Raw genomic sequence first — 23,631 nt, 5'->3', positions numbered from 1 at the left:
TGTGAGCTGTGCACTCCTAGGAAGGAAGAAAGGAAGGAAGGGAGGGAGGGAAGAAGGGAAAGAGGGAGGAAGGAAGGAAGGAAAGGAAAAAAAAAGAAATCAGATGCTGAGGTTGCTAAGAGCTACGGTAAGAATGAATCTTCTGTTCATGAAATTGTGAGGAAGGAAACAGAAATTTCCTTCCTCAAACTGCAAACAATCTCATCTTAACAATATTAAGCCTTCCAATCCATGAACTCAGCATGTCTTTCCATTTATTTATGTCTTGTTTTATTTCTTTCAGCAACATATTTTAGTTTTCAGTGTACAAGTCTTTCACCTTCTTGGTTAAATTTATTCCTAAGATTTTTTTTTCTTTTTGGTGCTATTATAATTGGAATTGTTTTCTTAACTTCCTTTTTGAATTGTTCTTTGGTAGTGTGTGAAATGCAACTGTTTTTTACATGCTACAACTTTGTTGAATTTGCATATTATCATGTTTCCCCGAAAATAAGACCTAGCCGGACAATCAGCTCTAATGCATCTTTTGGAGCAAAAATTAATATAAGACCACATCTTATTTTACTTTAATATAAGACCAGGTCATATAATATAATATAAGACCCGGTCTTATACTAATTTTTGCTCCAAAAGACACATTAGACTGATTGTGTGTGTGTGTGTGTGTGTGTGTGTGTGTCTGTGTGTGTGTGTGTGTGTGTGTGTGTGTGTGTGTGTGTGTCTGTGTGTGTGTGTGTGTGTGTGTGTAGACTCTTTTAGGGTTTTCTACACATACAACTTCTACTTCTTTTCTACCTCTTCCTTTTCCATTTGGATGTCTTTTTTTTTTCTTTCCTTTTTGGCCTAATTATAGTATCTAGAACTTCCAATACTACGTTGTTGAATAGAAGTAATGAAAGCGGCATCCTTGTCTTTTTTCTGATCTGAAAAAAAATCTTTTTGCTTTTGAACCATGGGAATGTTTTCAACTCTTCAAACTAAATGCAAATATCCTTTTCCTCTAGTACCCTTCCACTTCTTGTACTAGAATTGGCCTCTGCATTCTCAGGCACTGCGTGGCCTTGTGTTTATAGGTACATCCTGCCTTGCTCTCTCTCCTGAAGTCCTTGAGGACAAGGTGGTATCTTGGTCAGTGTGGGGACAGAGCCAGGAGTGCAGTTTCCAGGCTCTCGGCCTCACGTGGAAAGGTGTTGGCTCAGGTAGTAAATGGCCATCAATTGTGATTGGATGGCCATCAGCTGTGGCTAGTTGGCCGTCAGCTGTAACCAGTGAGCCATTGGCCACTAATATAACTGCTGTGGCTACGCTAGCAGCAAATGGGGGCTAGCAAGAAGATGGTGGCTGAGCTAGCAAGCGCGGATTGCAGTTAGCACAGCGGGTTGCGGCTAGCAAGGAGGTAGGTTGGCAGAGAACCGGACGGCGGGTTGCGGATCGTGTGGCTCCTGCTTCCTGTGTCTCCAACCCAGCCGCCAGCGAGAATATAGTGGTATGACTCCCCTACCTATGGCTCCGTGGGTGTGCCTTTTTGGCCTCACCATGTCCTGCGGTCTTATGTGGGGAGCGGGAGCTGAGACCCTGCATGACACCCGGCATGACAGTCAGTTTTGAATCTCCACCAACCACCGACTCAGGGCTGTCTCTGTGTTCTCAATATAGACATGTTATCGAGTCTAGAGTTCTATTTGAAAGGAAGGACTCATAGCCCAGGACAAAATTTGAATTCCAAATTATCAAAATCCCAAGGATAGTGGAATTTAGAAATAGCGCATCTCTGATGTTGCAGCCACTGCCATGATACTTTCTCTTATTTTCATTTATTTATTTAACCCTTGCTACAGACAGGTGCTGGAGATATAAGCCATGGTCTGTGCCCTCACGTGGCTAACAGGTATTTTATGGAGATAATTGATGGCAACCAAGTCAAGGCAGGTCCCTAATCGCACCTATTAAAAAGCACCAAGGCACCTGTGGTTGGTTACTCACCCTCTCTCTGGGCCAAAGGCCAGACTGCAGTGCCATGGCTCACCTCTGCCAAAAGGCCTGACTTCCTTGGGTGGAGCCTTATTGTAGTCTGAGCCTCCTGGTGAATTAGCGAGGTGAAGACCGGGACAAGGCGGGCTGTCCATTAGAATAAGGAAAATGCCTAGCCTGGGTTGTTTTAGACGACTTTGCAAACCCAGGAACTTTCAAATGAAGCAGATTCCAGGGAAGGATTACTTTTAAGAGCCAATGAGAAAGAAACTCTTCCTTGAAGAGAAGAAGAAAAAAAGCTGCAGTTGTAACACAAAGACAACCAAAAACAAAAAGCGAACCCATGTATGGTGTTTATTATGCCAAGCATGGCTCCAATCACTTCATATACGTACGTATGTAAATTCACTTAATTCTCACAACCCTCTGAGCTAGTTGCAGAAGAGCAATGGAGGCTCCAAGAGGTAGAAGTTGAGAAATGAATCATCATGACCCCTTCACAGGGTACTATATGACCATGTCCATGCGTGGTGTTAGGGACAGAAGGGGCTTCACGATTTCCTCAGGCAGGTCAAGAGAGCCGGGGAGAGCTATCCTGGAGAACTTGCCCAGGCCTTGGCACCCCAGCAATGTTCTTTTCAGAGTTTCTGTGGCTCTTTTCCAGGCCTGCCCTTTCATCTACATAGGACTAGCTCCGGAGACACATTAAGCTAAGTTCCCTTCCTGAAGAAAACCTCTTCCTGGTCACTCTTTCCAGACCTGTTGAGGGGAAAGGACCTCCTACTCCCAGGCGGTTAAGAGAAAGCTGGGCTCACAATAGAAACAACACAATATGTCTTGTAATTTTTCTGAAAGGAAATCAAATCTATGATCCTAACTGACTGGAAAAAAAAAAAAAAGTAGCATATGGTATAAGGGATAGAATTTAACGGTGACACATTGAACATTTTGCAACAACTCCCAGAACTTGTCCATCCTTGTAAATTTATCTAGGTGATGGCTAATTATTGCATTTGACTCTGACATTGAACCTGCCAAGTAAGGGAAACAGGCATATTTTCTCCCCTTTCCAGGTTGTGAAAGCTAATTTACTCACCCAAGCTCTGTCTGATTCTGGAGTTGGGGCTCTTAACTGCCAAACACTCTGCTTATAAATTTCTTCCTCTGGATTAATCACCATTTTTCTTTCTGAGTGTTCTGAGTGTTTCTGAGTCCCCTTTTTGTCTTCTCTCATGGGTTTCCCCATCAGCGTGCTGAGAGCTTAGCATGCCCCGCCAAGCTCAGTTTGTAAGCCCCAGAGAACTCTGCTCATTCTTGGGGGAACCCTCCAAGAATTCCAGATGTTGTGGGAGTCTTTTTTGGCAAGGGGCCACTGGCAACTAACTGCAGGAATCCCAAAAGAGACTCTGAGTCTTAAAAGCTGCTCTCTATCAGCTCTGTTTGCTATTCACTTGATCCAGAAAACCCCACAAAGTCATGCAAATCAAGAGATTCAAATCTTTGTGTTCACTTTAAAAACACTCATGATACTGCACAGGCCATCAAGGGTATGCAGATCTAAAACGCCACCACGTATGTGAAGAATGTCACTTTATAGAAGCAATGTGTGCAATTCCGTCTTACAATAGTGGAGTTGGGAGGTGTGCCCAGGCCAAACAGTGGGGATGGACGAAAGATTGGCGGCCCAAAGAGTGATGAATTTTTGCTGCACACACCTACAAATGCAGAGAGTAATGCTGAACCTAAGGGTTTTGATGTAGACCCTCTGGTGATCGAGCACAGCCAGGTGAACAAAGCTCCCAAGATGCGGTGGCGCAGAACTTAGAGTTCGTGGGCAGGTTATCCCATAATGAGCTCTTTCTGCCACATTGAGCTGATCTTAACTGAAAAGGAGCAGATTGTTCCTTAATTAGAAGAGAAGCTTGCCCAGAAGAAAAAGATATCCCAGAAGAAACTGAAGGAACACAAACTTATGGCCCAGAAGTAAATTCAGCATCAAATAAATGCTAATAAAGAAATAATTTAAAAAATTAATGTCCAGACTCCAGGTTGTGGGTCAATTGATTTCAGAGACGTTTTTGCTCCTAATTCATGTAAGTGCCGGATCCCACCAAAAATCAGTTTTTGGCTGTACTTCTGTGAGGATTTTATTTAAATGCCTTATTGATTACCATTTATACTGTAACTTGGAAAAGCTATCTAAAAACTGTATAGGACTGAACTCAGTTGAAATCGATATACAATTCCTAGAAAGGAAAAGGCAATAGAGAAAGGAAGGGGTAAGTTTCCAACATTTCTAGTTTTTCCTTTTGAGGCAGAGGGGAGATTGCCGTTAGCCAATTAGATGTTTTGGAAGGACAGACGGTTTCATCTTTGGCCACCAAAGAGAAAGGTAGCAATTAGAAGTTAAGGGATGCTTAAGGAGGCACTTTTAGAAGGCACATTTCCAGTTTGGGGAGGCTGTTTTTCACGGGCTACCCAAATTCGACAAAGCAAGGAGCCCGCCCTGGAGCGGCTTTGGAAAGCAGTGGAATCCGTCAGGGCTTCACGGGTTAAGGGGCCTATGTCACATCAGCCGTTCGAAACTCCTCCTCTCTCAACTCCTCCTCTCACAGCGAGGTGAAGATATTTGAAAATCACCCCACTGCAAACTCCTCCCCCCTACGAGAAACCTCGCATTGAAATGCTGCAAATAACTGGGGCCCCGCGTGCAGTCGCCGCTGGGCTGCGCGAAGCCCGGGTTTCCAGCGGGGACACTGAGGGCCGCGGACAGCGGACAACGGCCTGGGCCGGGTTGTTGCTGGAGGGGGCTGGGAGCATGAGGCTGTGCTGGTCCGTCGCCCTGCTCCTCGCCGCGGCGGGGGCTGCAGGTAAGGCTAGCTCCAGGCGCCCGCGCGGGGCCGAGGTGAGCTCCTCGAACTCCGAGAGCCCCGTGGTAATTTTTTTTTTTTTTAAGGGGAAAACGAAAAATCACTCCATCCTTGGGAGACGGGGGAAATGGCACGAAGTCCTTTCGGAACAGCTGAAGGGAGAGTAAGGGGCGCAAGGGTTTGGGGAATCTGGAGGAGTCAGGCGAAACAGGATGCGATTTCCCCACAAGTCTCTGTGAAGGGGGGGATCCCCTTGTCTCCCTCAGAGCAAGGCACGAGTACCTCCAGCCCTGGGGATGAGGGACCCCTCCCCCGAGTTATTTTGGGGGCAAGGGTGACGCGAAGCCCCGCTGTTCAGCCTGGAGGTCCCTGCAGGTGCTCCCCGGCGCCCGCCCGCGGGCAGGAGTTACCGAGGCGGCCTAGTTGGCTTTGTGCTGCCCGAGGGCGCCACTAACTCTCGGAGCAGAGCAGAACGCGTGGGCCCCAGCCGCTGCACGCGCGCTTCTGCCGAAGGCCAACGCCCCCCGCCCCGCCCCCGATCTCCCATTGGGCGCGACTCAAACAGGCGAGCCTCGAGCCTCTCCTCTTGACCAATGGTAGGTGGCTACTGCGGAGGCGCGCTGCATGGGGCGGGGCTGGCTCAGGAGTCGTGCTGCACCTCGTTCTGGGTGAGGCGGGCCGAGGATATTCCTCGTGTCGGATCCCGGCTCCTGTCACAAAGGAGGCGACACGCCCCGGGCCCCTGGGTCCGCCGCCGCAGAGCGCCTGGTTCTCTTTGCGGTTTCCTCCGCGATCTGTGGCGAGGGCTTCATCCCCCTTTGTTTTCAGGGCCTCCCTCGCTTCGCCTGCACGGGACTAAGTCGCAGACGTGCCTGGGTTCCTTCTGAGGCTGAAATGCCGGTCCCTCCTCGGACAGGCACTTAGGGGAGGCGCAGGCACCGGGAGCCAGCGACATCACATGGCGATTTTCATTTTAGGGGGTTTCAAATTTAGATTTGGGCAAGAGGCTAGTTGGTGCATGATCCTGAGTGGTTTTTTTAAAATGAGCTTCCAGAGGCGTTTGACCTTGCCCTAGGTAATAGATAAACATGGGCCTTTTCCTATGTTGAACCAGCGCAGCCCATAAAAGGACTGGGATTGCCTGGTTAACGGGATTGCAGGAAGTTGTTTTTATGGGGCAAAGGGTTGACTTTGAGTAGAGAGCTTTGAACTCGTGGAATGCCTACCTGTGACATATGGGTTTCTGCCGGGAAGGGAGAAAGGGAGGGAGGTTGCCCTCACATAGCAGAGGACTGGGGTGATAATTTCACCACCAGTTGCCTGAAGTGGAGGGAGCGTGGCTTGGTCAAGTGACACTTGATTAACCTGTAGTTCATACACTGATTGACTCCTTCCCTAGAAGGAAATAATAGCAATGAAGTCTTGAGCAAGATGTGATGGTTACTTTAGTTTTCTCTCTCACTGGGTGGCTGGGGATCTATCTCCTGTTCTCAAGGAAGCTCTGAGTCCTGATGTGTTCCCCAAACTCCTGAGAGCTGGCAGCTACTTCTCTCGTCCTGAGCAAACAAGATGCCCTACATTCGTAGCAACCCTGGCTGCCCCCAGCTTGCTCCTTAGCTGTCTTCAAAGCATTTCGGGGCGGGGAGGTGGGAAATTGTCCGTTTCCTTTGTGAATGAAGTAGTTGGAATCTGAACTGCAGGCCTTCACTTAGCCGGATCAAAATCTGTTAACAGTTGTCCTACTGGAGCAAAGGTGCAGTAACAGCCTCCATAAGGAGAAGGTATCTTAAGACTGACAAACAAAGCAGGCAACTCTATAGAATATAACAGAATTTATTATAGGGTAATTTACTTAAGGGAAGATTGGGTCGGAGTGGAAGAGAAGACCCAACGGTTTCACACAAATTGTTCTCTGCTGAAGACGCCTGTTACTGCACCTTTTTTTTCCAATAGTATAACTTAGGTACAAATGACGGACAAGACAAAGGGACAGTGCAGTCGTGCCAAGGGCCATACCTCCTGTGGCCCATATTATCCCAGTTTGATACTCATCTCAGTAGTCATCCTGGCCATTACTAACAAAAGTATTTATGGTTAAATTTTAAGGAACATGGACATTCATTCACCAGAAGGCTTTGATATGCTTACCAAGGACAGTGAGGTTGGTTAAAAGTCACAGCATGAAGGGACACAAAGATGGAGATGGTTTTTTGTTCACATCTACATGTATACAACAGTTGTGAGTAGAGTATCAAATATGCCAAGGGCATACCAAAACTCCAAGAGAAAGTAATGTCCTCCTAAGAGTTGTATCTGTTTTAGCAGCTTCTTCCAGGCAAACTGGTAAAAGATAGGGAGAGCTTTTTGGAGACTGCAAACCTCTAAAGGGAATGATGTGCTTCATTCTTTCTTTCCAGGCTAGTCCAGCTCTTATCTGTAGGGTTCCTCCCCTGATAAGATCCAATTCTAGAGCCTTTGTTGCTCATGCTTTGATGGTCTCTTCACATTCTGATTAAGTACATTAATAACATCCACACTTCACCCAGCTGTCACGCAAGTGACCATTTGTTGCTAAGAACTGCGGAAGTAACCAGCAGTGAACAGTGAAGTGACAGAGACAGGCTACTGCTCCCCAAAGTTGCTGGCAATAAAATCAACCTGGGGATAGAGATCACTCCTGGGGAAAATACCTGGGCATCTGAGTTTGGAAAAGAATCCTGGTAAATTGATTTCCCATTCATTTTCAGCTAACTCTGTTAGTTCCAGCCATTTATTTTTTTTCCAGGAAATGATTCTATCTATAATTTTGATTTCCCTTACCACAACTATCTTCAGTAGCACGGGACAGCAAACATCGAAAGCATTTGCTACCTCATTTGTGCGCTGGAGAAAAAGCAGAACTGTGTATTCTCCTTTTCTGTTTCGATAACTTTGTTCCTGATTGGTCACTCATAGCAAGAGAGCTCTAAGGGCTAGAGTTTAGAGACTTTTTTTGGAGTGCTTATGTAATTTTAGGCATCCTCAGCAGGAGGAGATATGGAGGTGTCTGCTCTGTTTTACTTTCGCTGAAATTTAAATGAAACTAACAGTAAAATCTATCCACTTTTCAAACATTGTCTGGAGCTGATGGCCAGCTGTTGGATGACCTTGTCTGAAATAGGTAGTGGTGGGGTCTTCCTGTTGGTGAGGACTTCAACTTTCTGTGGTTAGCAAATATTTGGAGAACTGCCAGGTGAAGTCTTGATGTCCAGGAAAGAGGTTTATTGTTTTTAATCTTTATCCCTCTTTAAAGGGCCTTAAGATGTTATTATTTCAGTGGCACGTTTTGTTTGTGGATGGATCCTGGTGCAAATGTTGGGAGGCAAGAGCATTAGTGGTGGATGAAAAAGGGGTTTTACAGAAAGTAAACTCACAGGAGGATCTGATCATAAATCCCTAACTGGGCAGGTCATGGCCGGTAGTCACACCTCAGCCATGCAACTTCTTTAGTAAAAGGTTAATCTTTGCCTTAAGCAAACCCTGTCCATTGTTGGACATGCATCGTTTCTGTGCATCTAGGTTAACATACTTTTGCAAGAAGAGTAACCACCCACAAGAGAGCACATAATCCTGTTAACTCGCCTGTAATTCAACTCCCACCTTGCTTTTTCCCACCTCCATGTAATCTGCCTTACATTCCCTCCTTAATCTCAAACACGTAAAAGAATCAGCAAAACTATCAATTCTGCATAGCGTTTGAGATCTTGCTTCCTGGCAATTGTCGTCAGTTTGGCTCAAATAAACTTATACAATTCTCCACAGGTTTGGTTATTCTTAAGTCTACGGTGGTAACTAAAGCTTTGATCGGCTGTGTTGGGAGGGTGACGACAGGCGCCTCCTCCAAGATCCTCGTTGCCAGTGTCCCTTGCCTGAACTTCCTTTTTAGTTTTTTTCCTGAGAATCTTCAAATCCCAATTGCTTTTTGCCCACCCTGTGTGCCAGCGTCAAGGAGAAGTGAATCAACGATCATAATTCAGCCATAAGCAACATGGTGTATTGTAGATGCATTTCCGAAGGAGACAACCTGCTCCCATCAGCGGTTGGGCAATAATACAGTTATCAGTGTGTGTGACCCTGGCAAATTCCAAAGCTCAACTCACTTGCTTCCTCTTCCCTCCCTTTCTTCCGCTCATTGTCCTTGTCACCTGGACCTTGTAATTCACACTTACCAAGTTCTGAGGAAACACTCCTTGTATTTCTATCACCTCTATCCTCCTTTGGGCCCTCCTCCTATCTGTCCCAATCTCATCTAACTGGTTTCCTAACTTTTGGCAAGAGCATGGGACTTGAACTTTGAAGACCCAGAGTTTGTTTTCTTTTTAAATTGAGGAATAATTGACATACTATAAAATGGACAGATATTAAGTGAACAACAGTTTAGTGAGTTTTTATAAATGTTTATTTCCATGTAATCACCTCCCATTTGGATATAGAATGTTTCTAGCCGCCCAGAGAGTTTCCTTGTGCTCCTTTCTCTAATTTAATTACCGCCTCCACATACCAAAGGCAGCTGCTAATCTGAGTTCTATCATTATAGGTTAGTTTTGCCTGAACTAGCACTTCACATAAATGCAATCAGAGTACATACTTTTGAACAAAAGGAACCAGACACACAAAATGTTTCAGCAATTTATCCGTGTCGATGTGTTTATCAGCTACTTGTCCCTTTTTATTTCAAAGTCATGTCCCATTGGATGAACATATCATCTGTCTGTTTTTAAGCTGATGTCTATTATGTCAGCCTCTGGGCAGGGTTCCTTTTTTGTTCTGGTCTTTAATATGCTCTTAGAAATAGGAATTGATCTCCCATTTTACAGATGAGGAAACTGAGGCCCAGGAGTGTTCAGTCAGTTGCCCAAGTCATTCTAGTTAAATGGCCCGGAAAGCCATTTACACCCAGGTCCGTCTAACCACCTCACACAGTGCCTCTCAGGGAATCTGCATGAAGGGGCTGGGTGGACCATCAAAGTAGACGTGAGAAGGGGGCATACCTTTCTTCCATGGATCCCTTTACTGGATATGTCAAATCAGTTTTCTCCCTCTGTCCATGCATATCTGAGACCTCAAATACACACATACATATATAAGTAAATAAATAAGTAAAGAGTCAGTAAATAAATAAGTAGTTATTTACAAGGAAAACCAACCCAAATGTTTATTTGTGCTCCACAGACTCTAGGGCAGTGAAAGATGATCTTTTTGCAAGGTCCTCCAAAAGTCCTGAAAATACAGAATATTCCTTGACAGCTAGAATCAGGTCATGGAAAATCATAACCCATCTTACCTTTTCCTGGCATCTTATGGCTGTGGTAAAAACCTGCCTGACTCTTGTATAAATGTAACACACTCTGAATAGCAGAACAATTTCCCACAGTAAAGCAGAGGAACGTAATAAAATATAGCAAATGGTGTCCTATTTTTCAGGAAGGTGATTTTCAAATTGATGGTGTTTAAAGAGAATATCAAGGGAAAAGACACATCTAAATATATAAAAAGACTATGTATGACACAGCTTGTAAGATCTTGGTCCTTTCTCGTCAAGATCCAGAATGATGAATCATTATTTACTTTCTCCAATTCTTTTTTGTCCAGAAGATTCTCCCAGGAGTGGAATCACTTTCTGGAAATGTGATTTCTGCTTCAAGTATGATGCATGCATGAATTACCTTTGTGCAAAATTTTGCACAAAATTTTTGCAACTTTTGTAGAAATTTGTGGCCAAATTTTGCACAAACCATTAAACAATTTTCTTGGTTATGGCTAACATTCAAAATTAATTGATAAATAGAAAAGCCTTCTTAATCTTCTTACGAGGATAATGAAACATGTAAGTAATATAGCCATCAATCAAAACTTATATTTTATATACTATTTGCCTATAGAACATTTGACTCATCAGGAAAATCCTGCTACCTGCAGGATTTATTGTTTTTGTCTTATTTCCTTATTTATTCAATATAAAGCATGTTTAGATAAGTCAGATCAGAATTTTTATTGGCCTCATTGTTTTAATTTACATAGAAAATCAGTTTATACATCAGGATTAAAAGATTTTTATTACCAGGTATCAACACCCAATAAAAGTTTGCTGTGATTCCAGTTCACACATAGCAATACATTCTAAATCAAAGCATAATACCTAAAACAAAATGCAATCGATATAATGTTGATCTCTTTTCCCAGGTGCAAAAATCATGTATTTTAGGAAATTTCCCAAACACTTTGTCTTTATTTTTGTGTGAAAATCTGAGTCTTTCTTTTTCTAGGAAAACTTTTCTCTTATTACAGCTAAGGCTACTCTTTCTATTCCATTTCTTTGGATCCAACCTTCAGATATACCGAGAGTGCCAAAAAAATGTATACAAGTGGACACTTTGGTCAACGTTGCTCAAGCAGTAGTTCAGCATAATCAGAAGTGTCTGGATGCTGACAGTAACCACTTTGAGCATCTCTTGTAATTGGAGAAGTCAAACATGACTTGTATTCATCTTTTGTTGTTGGTATATATTGAGTATTACAATTTTAATACAGTTTTCCTCTTAAAATGTGTATATATATTTTTTGGCACCCTCTGTGTGATTATCTTTGCAGCGGGATCTCTGCTGTCTGGCCTCCACATTAATTTCTCATTTTTTTCTTTTAATATTTCCACTCTACCTACTGGAAAAATTTCCTCAAGTTTTAATGACTTTTTTTCCCTTTTCTGCTTCCCTCTCCCTCTCCGGTTCAAGACGTTGTTTTCTCAGTCTAGCTGTGTAGGACAGTTCCCTGGCCCATGCTGGTATTATGAGCCTTGCGCTCCCCCCTGGCTGAGGCAGTTGGTCACAGGTCGTTGGTCAGCTGCTCACGATGGCTGCTGGCCACTCACTGCAGCACACGCTAGCCCACGGTAGCTCACACCCACCTCTGGCTGCTCACGGCAGCCCAGCTCCAGGGAGAGCCATTGTTCACAATTTTAGCTGTAGAGAACGCAGTTCACTGGCCCATGTGGGAATCGAACCCGTGACCTCAACGTTAGGAGAATGGTGCTCCAACCACCTGAGCCACCGGGTCGGCTCCAAGTTTTAATTATTTTTGCAGTGTCAATTTTCTTCATTACTGTTTCCAATACAGGTGTGTAATATGCTAAATAATTTTTTTTATTAATGTGAACAGAAGTTCTAATATTTTGTTCCCAGATCCCAGTGGATTCTCACTTTGGATTCAACAACAATTACACATTTTTGACAAGTCTCTCTCTCTCTCTCTCTCTCTCTCTGCACCCTCTGCTGTATTTTTTGGTTCATAAAATTTAATTTGTTGTGCACGTTTCATTTCCTGGAACCACTGTTACAAAAGGGTTATATTTCTGGTTCATTCTTCAGTTGGCAAGAAACAGACACAGGTAGTATGGTCAGTTTCTGACCTTGGCATTGAACCTTCCTTCCTCTTTCCTTCTCTCTCAGTGGAAGACAAATGTGAAAGAAATGAGTTCCAGTGCCAAGATGGGACATGCATCTCCTACAAGTGGGTTTGCGATGGGAGTGCTGAGTGCAAGGACAGTTCTGATGAGTCCCAGGAGACGTGCAGTGAGTCCCCTTTGGGCGTGATACCCATCTCAACCCTTTTTGATGAGAGAGGGTGACAGATGAGTTGGAAATTGGCCATCAGACTGATGTGTTCAACCATGAATTGGGAGATGGGGAGGGAAGATATTACTAGAACTTCCGTTTAACAGCTCTTTTAAAAAAAATTGAGGTGAAATTCATGCAATACAAATTTAACCATTTTAAAGTGACCAATTCAGTAACGTTAATACATTCACAATGTTGTATAACCAGCTCCTCGATCTCATTCCAAATCCTTTTTGGCACCTAATGTTTAATTTTTAACATGCCCCATTAAAATTTGACCTAGAAAGGTGGGATTGGCACCCTCTTTCTGAAAACTCTGGGTTCTTCATTGGCACAGCTAGGACTGGCGAGGCAGATTGGTCTTCCCTTTGAGTTAAGGCTCAGTCCTGTTTCTCCCACAGGGTCTGTCACCTGCAAGTTGGAGGACTTCAGCTGCGGTGGCCGTGTCAACCGTTGCATTCCTCAGTTCTGGAGGTGTGATGGCCAGGTGGACTGTGAGAATGGCTCAGACGAGCAAGGCTGTCGTAAGTGTGGCCCAAGTGGGATCCAGCAGCTGTCAGAGTTTGTGCCCCCAGCAGTCCTGTCCGAGGTGCGGGTCAGCTGCTCTTCACTTAGCTTCATTTCCTGGGGGCTCGTACCAAGTCCCTCCTCCCACCCTTTGAACCCCACTTTGACCAGAAGGCATTGCAGGGGCTAGCGATGGTGCCCCACTTAGGGTCATTAGCACACTCAGTGAGCCTGTCCTTGCTGAGTGGCCACCTCATGGCACACGTTCCAGCGGGTGAGTCACTGTGACCACCATCAACCGCCCCAGGAGGCTGAGCACACAGTAGGTGCTCACCCACCAAGACTCGCTCACCCAACTAACCGCTAAGAGGAGGAAAGCTTCACCAAGCTGAAGCTTCTGCAAAGAAACAAGGCCGAGTCCTGGAGGGGAGTCCACTTCAGAGCTGGGTGTCTGTCTTGGCTCTTTGATTTTATGTGTTACTTATTGTTATTTTCAGTTGTATAGATTTTTATTTTTAATGGAGTAAGGCTCTCAAAAACAAAATAATTGGGGAAAAATTAAGTAACTAAGATAACATCAAATCTTCATGTTGATGTGAAATATAAAAACCCTTAAGAGAGTTTTTCTTTTTTAACCAAGATGTGAGTGTTCACTTACATTTACCTTAGAAACACACATCTAACCTTCATTAGTGGTCATCTGATGAAACAACTCTTTGGGGAACATTTAAACAAAAGAAATGGATTGGCTTCTTTTCCAGGCACTTAGTTTTTCTTCCACCTTTACTGAGATATAATTAAAATATGACATATATACTGTCAGCCCTCTGCATCAGTGGATTTTGCCTCCCTGGACTCAACCAACAGATCGAAAATATTGGGAGGGGGGAAATTCCAGAAAGTTCCAAAATGTATAACTTGAATTTGCCACATGCCAAGAACTATGCTGAATTTATGCAAATGAAGTGATGCGTAGGCATATCCTGCGATGGCCTAGATGCAAATACAGGTTATAGGCAAATACGTCGCCATTTTATGTAAGGGACTTGAGCATTCCTGGATTTTAGTATCTGCAGGGGTTTCTGGATCCAATCCCCTAAGGATACCGAGACTTACATTGTGAAATGATGACCACAATCAGGTTACTTAGCACCTCATCACCTCACATAATTACCACCTTTTTGGGGGTGAGGCTCTTTTAATAATAATAACCCTTAAATAAGGCTTCCTTGTGCCCAGCCCAACCTGAGATCTGTTCTCACCAGTCCTCATAATAATGCCCAGAGGCACAAACAGATGAGGAAACTGAGGCCCTGGGGAGTCCCACCTAGGCAGTGGTTCCAAGTCCAGTCTAAGACCCCTGACTACTACCCCCCCACCTCTCCAGGATCCACTACCTGGGATCTGGCCTCTCCTTGCTCAGTGTCCTCATTCTGTAGAACAGGCTAGTGTTGAGAGATGGGGGGGGGGTCTCCCTGTGACGGGGTTGTCTCCCATCTGTCTGCACAGCCCCCAAGACGTGCTCCCTGGACGAGTTCCGCTGCCACGACGGGAAGTGCATAGCTCCAGGGTTTGTCTGCGACTCGGACTGGGATTGCTTGGACGGCTCCGACGAGGCCTCCTGCCCCACCCCCACCTGCGGCCCCTCCAGCTTCCAGTGCAATAGCTCCACCTGCATCCCTGAGCTGTGGGTCTGCGACGGTGACGACGACTGCGATGATGGCTCAGACGAATGGCCACTGCACTGTGGTGCCCGCAACATATCCGCCACACATGGGGAAAACCCCTGCTCGGCCCTGGAGTTCCACTGCCGCAGCGGAGAATGCATCCACTCCAGCTGGCACTGCGATGGTGGCCCCGACTGCAAGGACAAGTCTGATGAGGAGAACTGCGGTAGGGGCGCCTAGCGGGATCCCCTGACCTGTCCCCGTGCTCCCCCAGGTGCCTTTAGATGGTTAAACGATTTCCAGTCACACGCCTATTTAATTAATCTCTTTTTTGACAAGGGGCGCAAGCCACAAGTGGCAGTATTATTAGGTTGGTGCAAAAGTAATTGCGGTTTAAAAGGTTGAAAATAATTGCAAAAACCGCAATTACTTGGGCACGGACCTAATATTTTGGTTTACAAAGGATCCTGGGCTCCAGGCCAGGCTGGTAACATCAGAGCTGTGTGACCCTTGGCCAAGGACTCAACCTTACTGCGCTGTGGTGTCCTCCCCTGTAGAATGGGGCAATAGCATTGGCCTTGGCCATCTGCGATTAGAATCCAATGCTACCCCATAGCGAACTTTCTGGGATGCGTCCCACGTCTGCTCTGCCCAGTGCAGTAGCCGCTTGCCAACGTTGCATAGTGCAACTGAAGAACAGAATTTTTAGTTTTGTTTCATTTTAATTAATTGAAAGTTGAATAGCCACCCATGGTTAGTGGCTCCAGTGTTGGAGATGGTGCACATAAAGGATGTGGCCTTGGTCCTGGCCCTGTGTCAGTTCTCCTTGAACCCACAGGCCATTATTTTGAGGACCGCGATGGAGAATCACTGTCAGTCGAGAAAGTGTTTTCATCTTTGTGTGTCTTTAGTATCTTTGCCCACATGCGCAGATTTCATAGGGTTGTAATCGCTATGTAGGTGTAATTAAACATTTTTAACATCACTTATTAAAGACAATGGATGACTTTGTATGTGATCTAGTCTCAAACTCATTTCATCCCCATATCTTGTGTGCAGGTTTCCCCTACTCTTTACAGATGGGGAAACTGAGGCACAGAAAGGCAGCGTAATCTTCTGAGAACACACCTGTGAAAGTAAAAATCCGGTCTGCCTACCATTTTAGCTGTCATCCAAGTTAGTGCTTTGCTAAAGTCACCTTTGGTTGTTTTTTATTCTTTATTGCAAAGATTACATAGGGGTTAGAAATAAGATCATTCCCCTTTTTACATATGTTACAGCAGAGGAAGTATCCACCTGAACATACAGAGCTCCCAAAATTTGCATTGTTTTTTTAAAGGTGGAGAGGGGATCATTCTGCCCACAGATTTATTATCTCTTCTCACTGACATCTTGAAATCAAATTTTAAAATTTTTAATTTTTTAAAAAATTTTATTGGGTAATATTGGAGAACAGTGTGTTTCTCCAGGGCCCGTCAGCTCCAAGTCATTGTCCTTCAATCTAGTTGTGGAGGGCACAGCTCAGCTCCAAATCCAGTCGCCGTTTTCAGTCTTTAGTTGCAGGTGGTGCAGCCACCATCCCATGTGGGAATTGAACCGGCAACCTTGTTGTTCAGAGCTCGTGCTCTAACCCACTGAGCCATCCGGCCGCCCTGTAAACATTTTTATTGTACAATATAACCCACAGGAAAGTGCAGAAAACATAAACATGTTTAAGCACAAAGCTAATCCTGTGTGAGGTCAAGGTCTGGACCATGGCCATTACCCTATTCCAGTCACCCTGTGTATCCTCTGAGATGTAATTGTTACGTAGTCCTTTATCACATAGCGTCATTTCATTAACATTTCTCATGTCTGCAGTCTGTCCTTTGAATGATTGCATTATGCTTGGTGGTATTGATCTGATTTATCATAATTTACTTGACCTGCCTCTGTCTAGCTTAAGATCACATCATTGCTTTTCTGCTGAGAATGGCCTGTTGGGTCTGTAGCTTTTTAATGAATTAAATGTGATCTAAAACATGCATATCAGGCAAAACTGGAGAGAAGTTTAGGAAAACCTTAAAAGTTGTGGTGGGGTATTTGGATTGTGGGTGCTTTCCTCCCCTTTCCTATTTTCCAACGTTTGCTCCATTACTTTAGTAATAACTTTCTGTGATTCTACTTCATTAAGGAAAAAAGTGCTTACCACCATAAAAGAAAATCTTCTAAACTCTACATTGGTTAAATTTGAGAATACAAAGACAGATGTACCTGGGGAGTCTTCCCCCTGTGGTGGGAAGGTACACCCCCTCTTTCCTCTTTATCCTGCTCGAAGAAGGAGATAAAATGGATGAGCCGCTGTCTTCTGCTGGTGGAGGAGGGTGGATGTGTTTCTTCATGTCTAAACCTCCTCAGTCCACACGCTGTCCCCGAAGCCCAGGACAGCAGGCTCCTGTGAGGCTGTTGGAAAATTGCTGCTTCAAAGGTGGGGGTTGTCCCGTTTTGGCTAATGCTTGAGAAAAATCTACACGATCTCTGTCTCTCCCAGCTAAGACCACGTGCCGGCCGGACGAGTTCCAGTGCTTGGATGGGACCTGCATCCACGGCAGCCAGCAGTGCGACAAGGAATACGACTGCAAGGACAAGAGTGATGAGCTCGGCTGCGTCAATGGTGAGCTCCGTGCCCCGAGGAGGGGCGTGGGGCGAGCGGGGTGGATTCCAGACGAGCGTGGAGGTGCCCAGGTCAGCCCCTCACCAGTGTGTATCCTTGGGCAACTTGCTTGAACCCCCTGATCTGAAAAATGTACAGGATGAAAGCACCTACTTCAGGACTACGAGATTTAGTGAGGTTGGCGTGGTCAGTCCGGATCTTTGAGCTCAGAGTTACACGCACAAGACGATTCCATGTATAACTCTTCCCTGAATTTATAACACAGCAGTCCCGTTCCTGGGAATGACTCCAGCAGACAGGCTCTGGTCATGCAGAGCGGCACCGTGCTGACAGCCAAACGCTGGAAGCAGCCCAAGGCTTCCTCAGCAGCAGAATTAATTTAAAAAACTGTAATTGTGGTAAAATACACATCATGTAAAGATACTGCTTTTTAAAATATTTTTTGTGAAGATATTTATAAGCCCAAACACATTTTAGTGAACAAAAAGTTAAATTCTAATAATACACTATCTTTTTTTTTAACTGGTAAAATACATACCACATAAAATTTACCATCTTAACCATTTTTAAGTGTTCAGGTCTGTGGTATTCAGTACATTCACGTAGTGCTGCAGCCATCACCACCATCCATTTCCAGAACTTTTTCATCTTCCCAAACTGAAACTCTGTCCCCATTAAGCACTTAAGTTCCCAATCCCCCTCCCCCAGCCCCTGGTACCCACAATCCCACTTTCTCTCTGAGTTTGACTACTCTAGGGTATAAGTAAAACCATGTTTGTCTTTTTGCGTCTGGCTTATTTCACTACGCATAACGTGCTCCAGATTCATCCACATTGTAGCGTGTCAGAATTGCCTTCCTTTTTTAAGCCTGAATAATATTCCGTTGTATGGATGGACCACATTGTGTTATACATTCATCTGTTGATGGACACTTGGGTGGCTTCCATCTTTCAGCTATTGTGAGTAATGCTGCTATGAACACAGGTGTGTGGAAATAATATTAAAATGATGACGTAGACACGCATCAGACTATCATACAGCTCAGAAAATGAGGCTACAACCCTCAGCAGCAACACATACAAACCTCATAACTTCAGGGCTGACAGCAAGAAGCAAGTTACAAGAGATTACTGAATACAACTATTTTACAAGACTCGAAAACAAGCAAAATTCAACAATATGTTGTTCATACATGTCTGATAGAACCATTAAGGAAAAATAAGGGAGTGGTAAACCCCCAATCAGGATCATTGTTACCTCTGGGGGTGTAGCAGAGCATAAGGGGATGGGACGGTAATACAGTATGATCTAAGTCATGGGGTCTGTAAACTTTTCCCATAAAAGGCCAGATAGTAAATATTTTTGTCTTTGTGGGCCACAGTCTCTGTTGCAGCTACTCAACTCTGCCACTGTCTCGAGAAAACAGCCACAGACAGTATATAAATGAATAGGCCAGACTGTGTGCCAATAAAACTTTATTTAAATAAACAGGCAGTGGGTGGGTTTGGCCGTGGTCCATAGTTTGCCAACTCCTACTCTTGGTGACATCCTAATACTTAAGCTGGGTTCACGGGTGTTCAATAATTATTATGTTTTATTAGTGAACACATTTGCATATAATTTTGTACAAATTACCTATATTATTAAAAAGCCTTAAGCAGGGTCCTGCAGCTCAGAAGCACATAACCCTCTTTTTTGGCTCTCATAGTGACTTTGTGCCAGGGCCCCGACAAGTTCAAGTGCCACAGCGGTGAATGCATCACCATGGACAAAGTGTGCAACTCGGTCCGGGACTGCCGGGACTGGTCGGATGAGCCCCTCCAGGAGTGTGGTGAGCCCCGGGGAGCTGGCAGCTCTCGAGCTCATGGGGAGCTAGGAGTGGGACCCGCACATGCGTGCTGTGGGGTCACAAGGCTCCAGCCCATCCGTGCCCCCAGGTGCTTTGGCTCTGGGAAGCTCAGATATGGGGAGGATAAGAGGCTTTGCTTCCACGTTTCAGTTTTCACATCCATAGGAGGGACTATAGTTGCTCACACATCCTAGGTCTGCTGGGATTGGCTGATGGGATGCTTGTAAAGTTTTGGGAACTCTCTGCGACGCATTGTTATGTAACTATTCGGACTTTTATGGTCATGTGGTCTCTGTCACAGTTATTCAACTAGACCATGGTAGCAGGAAAGCAGCCATACCTACGCGTGCAGATGTGTGCACATGAACGTATGTTCCAAGAAAACTTTATTACAGACACGGGAATTTGAATTTCATAGAATTTTTCTGTGATGTTAAAGAACATTTTTCTTTTGATTCTCATTCTTCTTTTTCAACTATTTAAAAATGTGAAAACCATTCTTAGCTATTGGGCTATGCCTGGTGTAGAGGCTAGAGCATGGATTGTGGAGCCAATGCCCTGGGTTTGAGTTCAGTGGTGTGATCTTGGGCAGGTCATTTAACTTGGTTATGCCTCAGTTTCTCCAGCTGTGGTTCAGCTACCTTAAGGGTTGTTGGGAGGATTAGAAGAGTTAATATACGTAACCGTGGTATGTGGTTTTCATTTTTTATAATCGAAAAAAATTATTAATTGTGATCGAAGAAAATAACAAGATTTATCATCTTAACCATTTTTTAAGTGCACAGTTCAGTGGCATTAAATACATTCACACTGTTGTGCCACCATCCCCACCAGCCATCTCCAGAACTTTTTCATGTTCCCAAACTGACACTCTGTCCCTCCCCATCATCAATCACTAACTTCCCCCCAACTCCCCATGGTACCCACCGTTCTACTCTTTATCTCTATCAATTTGACTCCTCTAAAGACCTCATATGGGTGAAATTATACAGTGTTTGTCCTTTTGTGTCTGGCTTATTTCACCCAGCGTGACGTCCTCCAGGTTCATCCATTTTGTTGCTCATGACAGTGATTATTTTAAGTCACCTTAGGGGTCCTGGTACGGCCTCAAAGTCATTGTGACTGTGATAACGATGGTGAAATAGTGAGGGTGGCAGGGAAGGGGTGGCTGGAGGCCTGAGTGTGACTGGTCTGTGCCCCTCCCCCGGTGCAGGGACCAACGAGTGCCTGGACAACAAGGGCGGCTGCTCCCATATCTGCAATGACCTCAAGATTGGCTACGAGTGCTTGTGTCCCAAGGGCTTCCGGCTGGCGGACCAGCGAAGATGCGAAGGTGATTCCCGAGCAGGGTGGGCGCTGGGCCTCCTTGGCCTTTTCCTCCGACATGGTCGCCAAACCCTCTGTGCCTTGGTTTCACCATCTGTTACGTAACAAGGCATGTGGGGCATGGCTTTGGGTCAGAGCCCATCGCTCTACCCGTAGCCTATGGGGATGTCCCAAACCTCTTTCTCTGTCCCAACGCACAGATATCGATGAGTGTGAGGACCCTGATGCCTGCAGCCAGCTCTGCGTGAACCTTGAGGGCAGCTTCAAGTGCGAGTGTGAGAAGGGCTTCCAGTTCGACGCCCTCACCAAGGCCTGCAAGGCTACAGGTAAGTACACAGAGGGTGTGGGAGGGAGCTGGCCTGGCCGCTCCCAAAGCAAACAGGTGAGGGATTTCAGCATCTGAACTTTGCACAGACTGAAATGACCCGGGGACAGGCTGTTTGCTCCTGAGACCTCCGGCAGGTGAATGACAGCGCAGTTAGAAATCAGGCTTCTGGAAGGCTGCTCTCAGGTGTCCAGCTTCTCAGCAGACACAGGTCAACCCCATGGGGGACAGTTTGCAGCCCCCATCCCCGCCAGGGACTTCAGGGGACAAGAGGTGGAAAGCCATGGCCTCAAACAGCCCGCACCTCCTCTATCTCTTCTTATTAGCTGCAGTACCTGTACCAAAAAGAAAAGTAAGTGCATTTAAAAGAGACCAAAATATAATAGATCATAATGAAACAAAACAGTAGAAATAGTTGAGTTTCTTTTCTACCTGAAGTTTAGGTTAGAACTTCAACCATGCACTAATTCTTCAAATCACCTAAATCAAGGAATCCTGTGTTTTTGGAGGAGTAATTGTTCTGGCAGAGTTGTCATCCGTACAGTCCCTCAAATGTTCTTTTTGTGTCATGTTCTGCTCTTGCAGGGTAATTCCAGTTTTGCAGAAATATTTTCGAGCTTTGCCTGTTTCCCTAAGAGTCTCTTAGGCTTTAAGTCCTTCGCCCCTGTTATCATCCCTCTAGACAGCCTCCGGCCACCCTCGGTCACAACCCTGCCCACGTCCCGGTTCTGGGAAAAACTCGGAGCACAGTTCCTGAAATCCTGCATGATTTGACCTTTTACTTTCATTCCAATCTGTAGCATTAGGTGTCTATACAGGTGCCATCCTGGGGGTGGGGATGGCATCATGGGAAGGGATATTCTGAGTGAGGTCAGTTGCAGAAGTGGTCAGTTTGTTGGTGAATATTGGTGTCATAGGTATAGCACAGACCTCAAAGTCCGAGAGACCCGGGTTCAAATCCCGGCTCTGCCACTCACTACCTGGGTGACCTTGGGCAAGTCACTTCCCCCTCTCTGAGCCTCAATCCCTTTATCTGTAAAGGGAGGTTGAAAATAGTCCCTGCCTTGTAGGGGTATGAGGATCAATGAGGGAAAACTTCGTAGGAAAATTACTAAAAAGAATTCTGCACTGTAAGGAATTGCTCCCTGCACATTAACCATTATCATTTCTTTAACTTTGGGTCCTAAAACGTAAAATGCTGGGGCCCAGGTGTTTTAAAATGTAGTTTATATTATTATGCACCTTTGGTGAGGCCAACAGATCAGGAGATGACGGCCACTGTAAAGACAGTTTGTAACTCACAGTTCCTGAAAGGAGGGGACATGTCACACCACACTGTGCCCCACAGGGAAGCATCAAGGTTGGTCAGGAAGCAGAGGATGTGAGGGGAAGAAGTGAGCAGGACCCTTTGTTGTGGTTTCCTTGGGAAGGAACAGGTGAGGCAGTGTAAAAGAGTTTAGGATTGGCTAGTTTGCATAATTTCAGTGGGCCCTGGGATGTAGGGACTGTCCCTGGTTGTCTGATTCCTGGCCCTGGGGTGACCAGGACAGGGAGATGGCAGCCTGGAGTGTGATACCCCAATAAAGGAGGTGGTATGTGTGGGCCGGTTAGTTTGCACTTGAGGCGAGTGGGTAACTGTGGGAACTGGCGAGGCCCCAGAGGTCAGAGCATCAGAACCTCATGGTTAATACACCAAGGAGGCACCTCACCCTGTGCCTTGGTTGTCTCCTCTGGTTCAGCCAGGCCTCCCAGGGTGACAAGCAGGGGTCAGGAGTCCCTCCCGTTCCCCTGAGCACCCTTCCTTCCTCCACAGGCACCATCGCCTACCTCTTTTTCACCAACCGCCACGAGGTGAGGAAGATGACACTGGACCGCAGAGAATACACCAGCCTCATCCCGAACTTGAAGAACGTGGTGGCCCTGGACATGGAGGTGGCCAGCAACAGAGTCTACTGGTCTGACCTGTCCCAAAGGAAGATCTACAGGTGAGCCTCAGCCTGCATCCCTCCCGACCCAGGTGAAATAATGGCCCCTGGCACTGAAGCCCTTGCCCTCCTTCTCCTCCTCCTCCCTCCTCAGCACCCAGATTGACAGAGCACCCAGCTTCTCCTATGACACTGTCATCAGCGAGGACCTCCAGGCCCCTGATGGGCTGGCGGTGGACTGGATCCACAGCAACATATACTGGACCGACTCCATCCTGGGCACCATCTCCGTGGCCGACACCAAGGGCGTGAAGAGAAAGACGCTCTTCAAAGAGAAAGGGTCCAAGCCCAGGGCCATTGTGGTGGATCCCGTGCATGGGTGGGTATCCCCAAAGCTGAGGAATACAGAGAGAATGAAGAACCAGTTAGGACTCAGAGTGAGGGGGCAAGGTTTGTGTCCAAAGGAGACTAGATTGAGTGGGGTGGGGGCTGGCACCAGGGGCCTTCCCCACCTGCCCTTTGGGGACCATGAGGATCAATCCCTCTGATGTCTGCTGTGTCACCTGACATGGAAGTGGACCCTGAAAAGTCCTGCCTTGTGCAATAGAATCCAAAACCAGAAATTAAAATACTGATTTAAGTTGGTATTAGTAATTAATACTTATTGGAAATTAGAAAATAAAATTCTGATTTAGTCTTTTATGGCAGTGTCCTATGCCAGGAGAGGATTGGAGAAAGGTGAAACTACACAGGCCCAGTGTTAATCAATGGCCGGTTTTTGCAAAGACCAAAGGTCACCACCCTGTGGGGGCCACAGGCGGTGTCTGCAGGACACCTTGGCTGGCTCAGCAACTCCAGGGTCCACAGGGACCAGTCCACGTGTCCC

At 45.7% G+C, this 23,631-nt stretch overlaps 1 protein-coding gene across 1 annotated transcript in view; it reads left to right on the top strand.

Moving 5' to 3' along the window:
* The first annotated feature begins 4,626 nt into the window (after positions 1 to 4,626).
* Positions 4,627 to 23,631, top strand: part of LDLR (low density lipoprotein receptor) — a 28,246-nt gene continuing 9,241 nt past the window's right edge. Inside the window, exons 1-10 of the mRNA XM_019744988.2 lie at positions 4,627 to 4,841; positions 12,326 to 12,448; positions 12,895 to 13,017; positions 14,510 to 14,893; positions 17,198 to 17,320; positions 19,029 to 19,151; positions 20,383 to 20,502; positions 20,696 to 20,821; positions 22,634 to 22,805; positions 22,900 to 23,124. Coding sequence (XP_019600547.2) covers positions 4,655 to 4,841; positions 12,326 to 12,448; positions 12,895 to 13,017; positions 14,510 to 14,893; positions 17,198 to 17,320; positions 19,029 to 19,151; positions 20,383 to 20,502; positions 20,696 to 20,821; positions 22,634 to 22,805; positions 22,900 to 23,124 — 1,706 coding nt within the window. The 5' untranslated portion in view covers positions 4,627 to 4,654. The remainder of the gene's footprint in view (positions 4,842 to 12,325; positions 12,449 to 12,894; positions 13,018 to 14,509; positions 14,894 to 17,197; positions 17,321 to 19,028; positions 19,152 to 20,382; positions 20,503 to 20,695; positions 20,822 to 22,633; positions 22,806 to 22,899; positions 23,125 to 23,631) is intronic.

The sequence above is a fragment of the Rhinolophus sinicus genome, linkage group LG07 (assembly GCF_036562045.2).
Source record: "Rhinolophus sinicus isolate RSC01 linkage group LG07, ASM3656204v1, whole genome shotgun sequence".
Classification (NCBI taxonomy): domain Eukaryota; kingdom Metazoa; phylum Chordata; class Mammalia; order Chiroptera; family Rhinolophidae; genus Rhinolophus; species Rhinolophus sinicus.
This window is presented reverse-complemented; position numbering and strand designations above follow the sequence as displayed.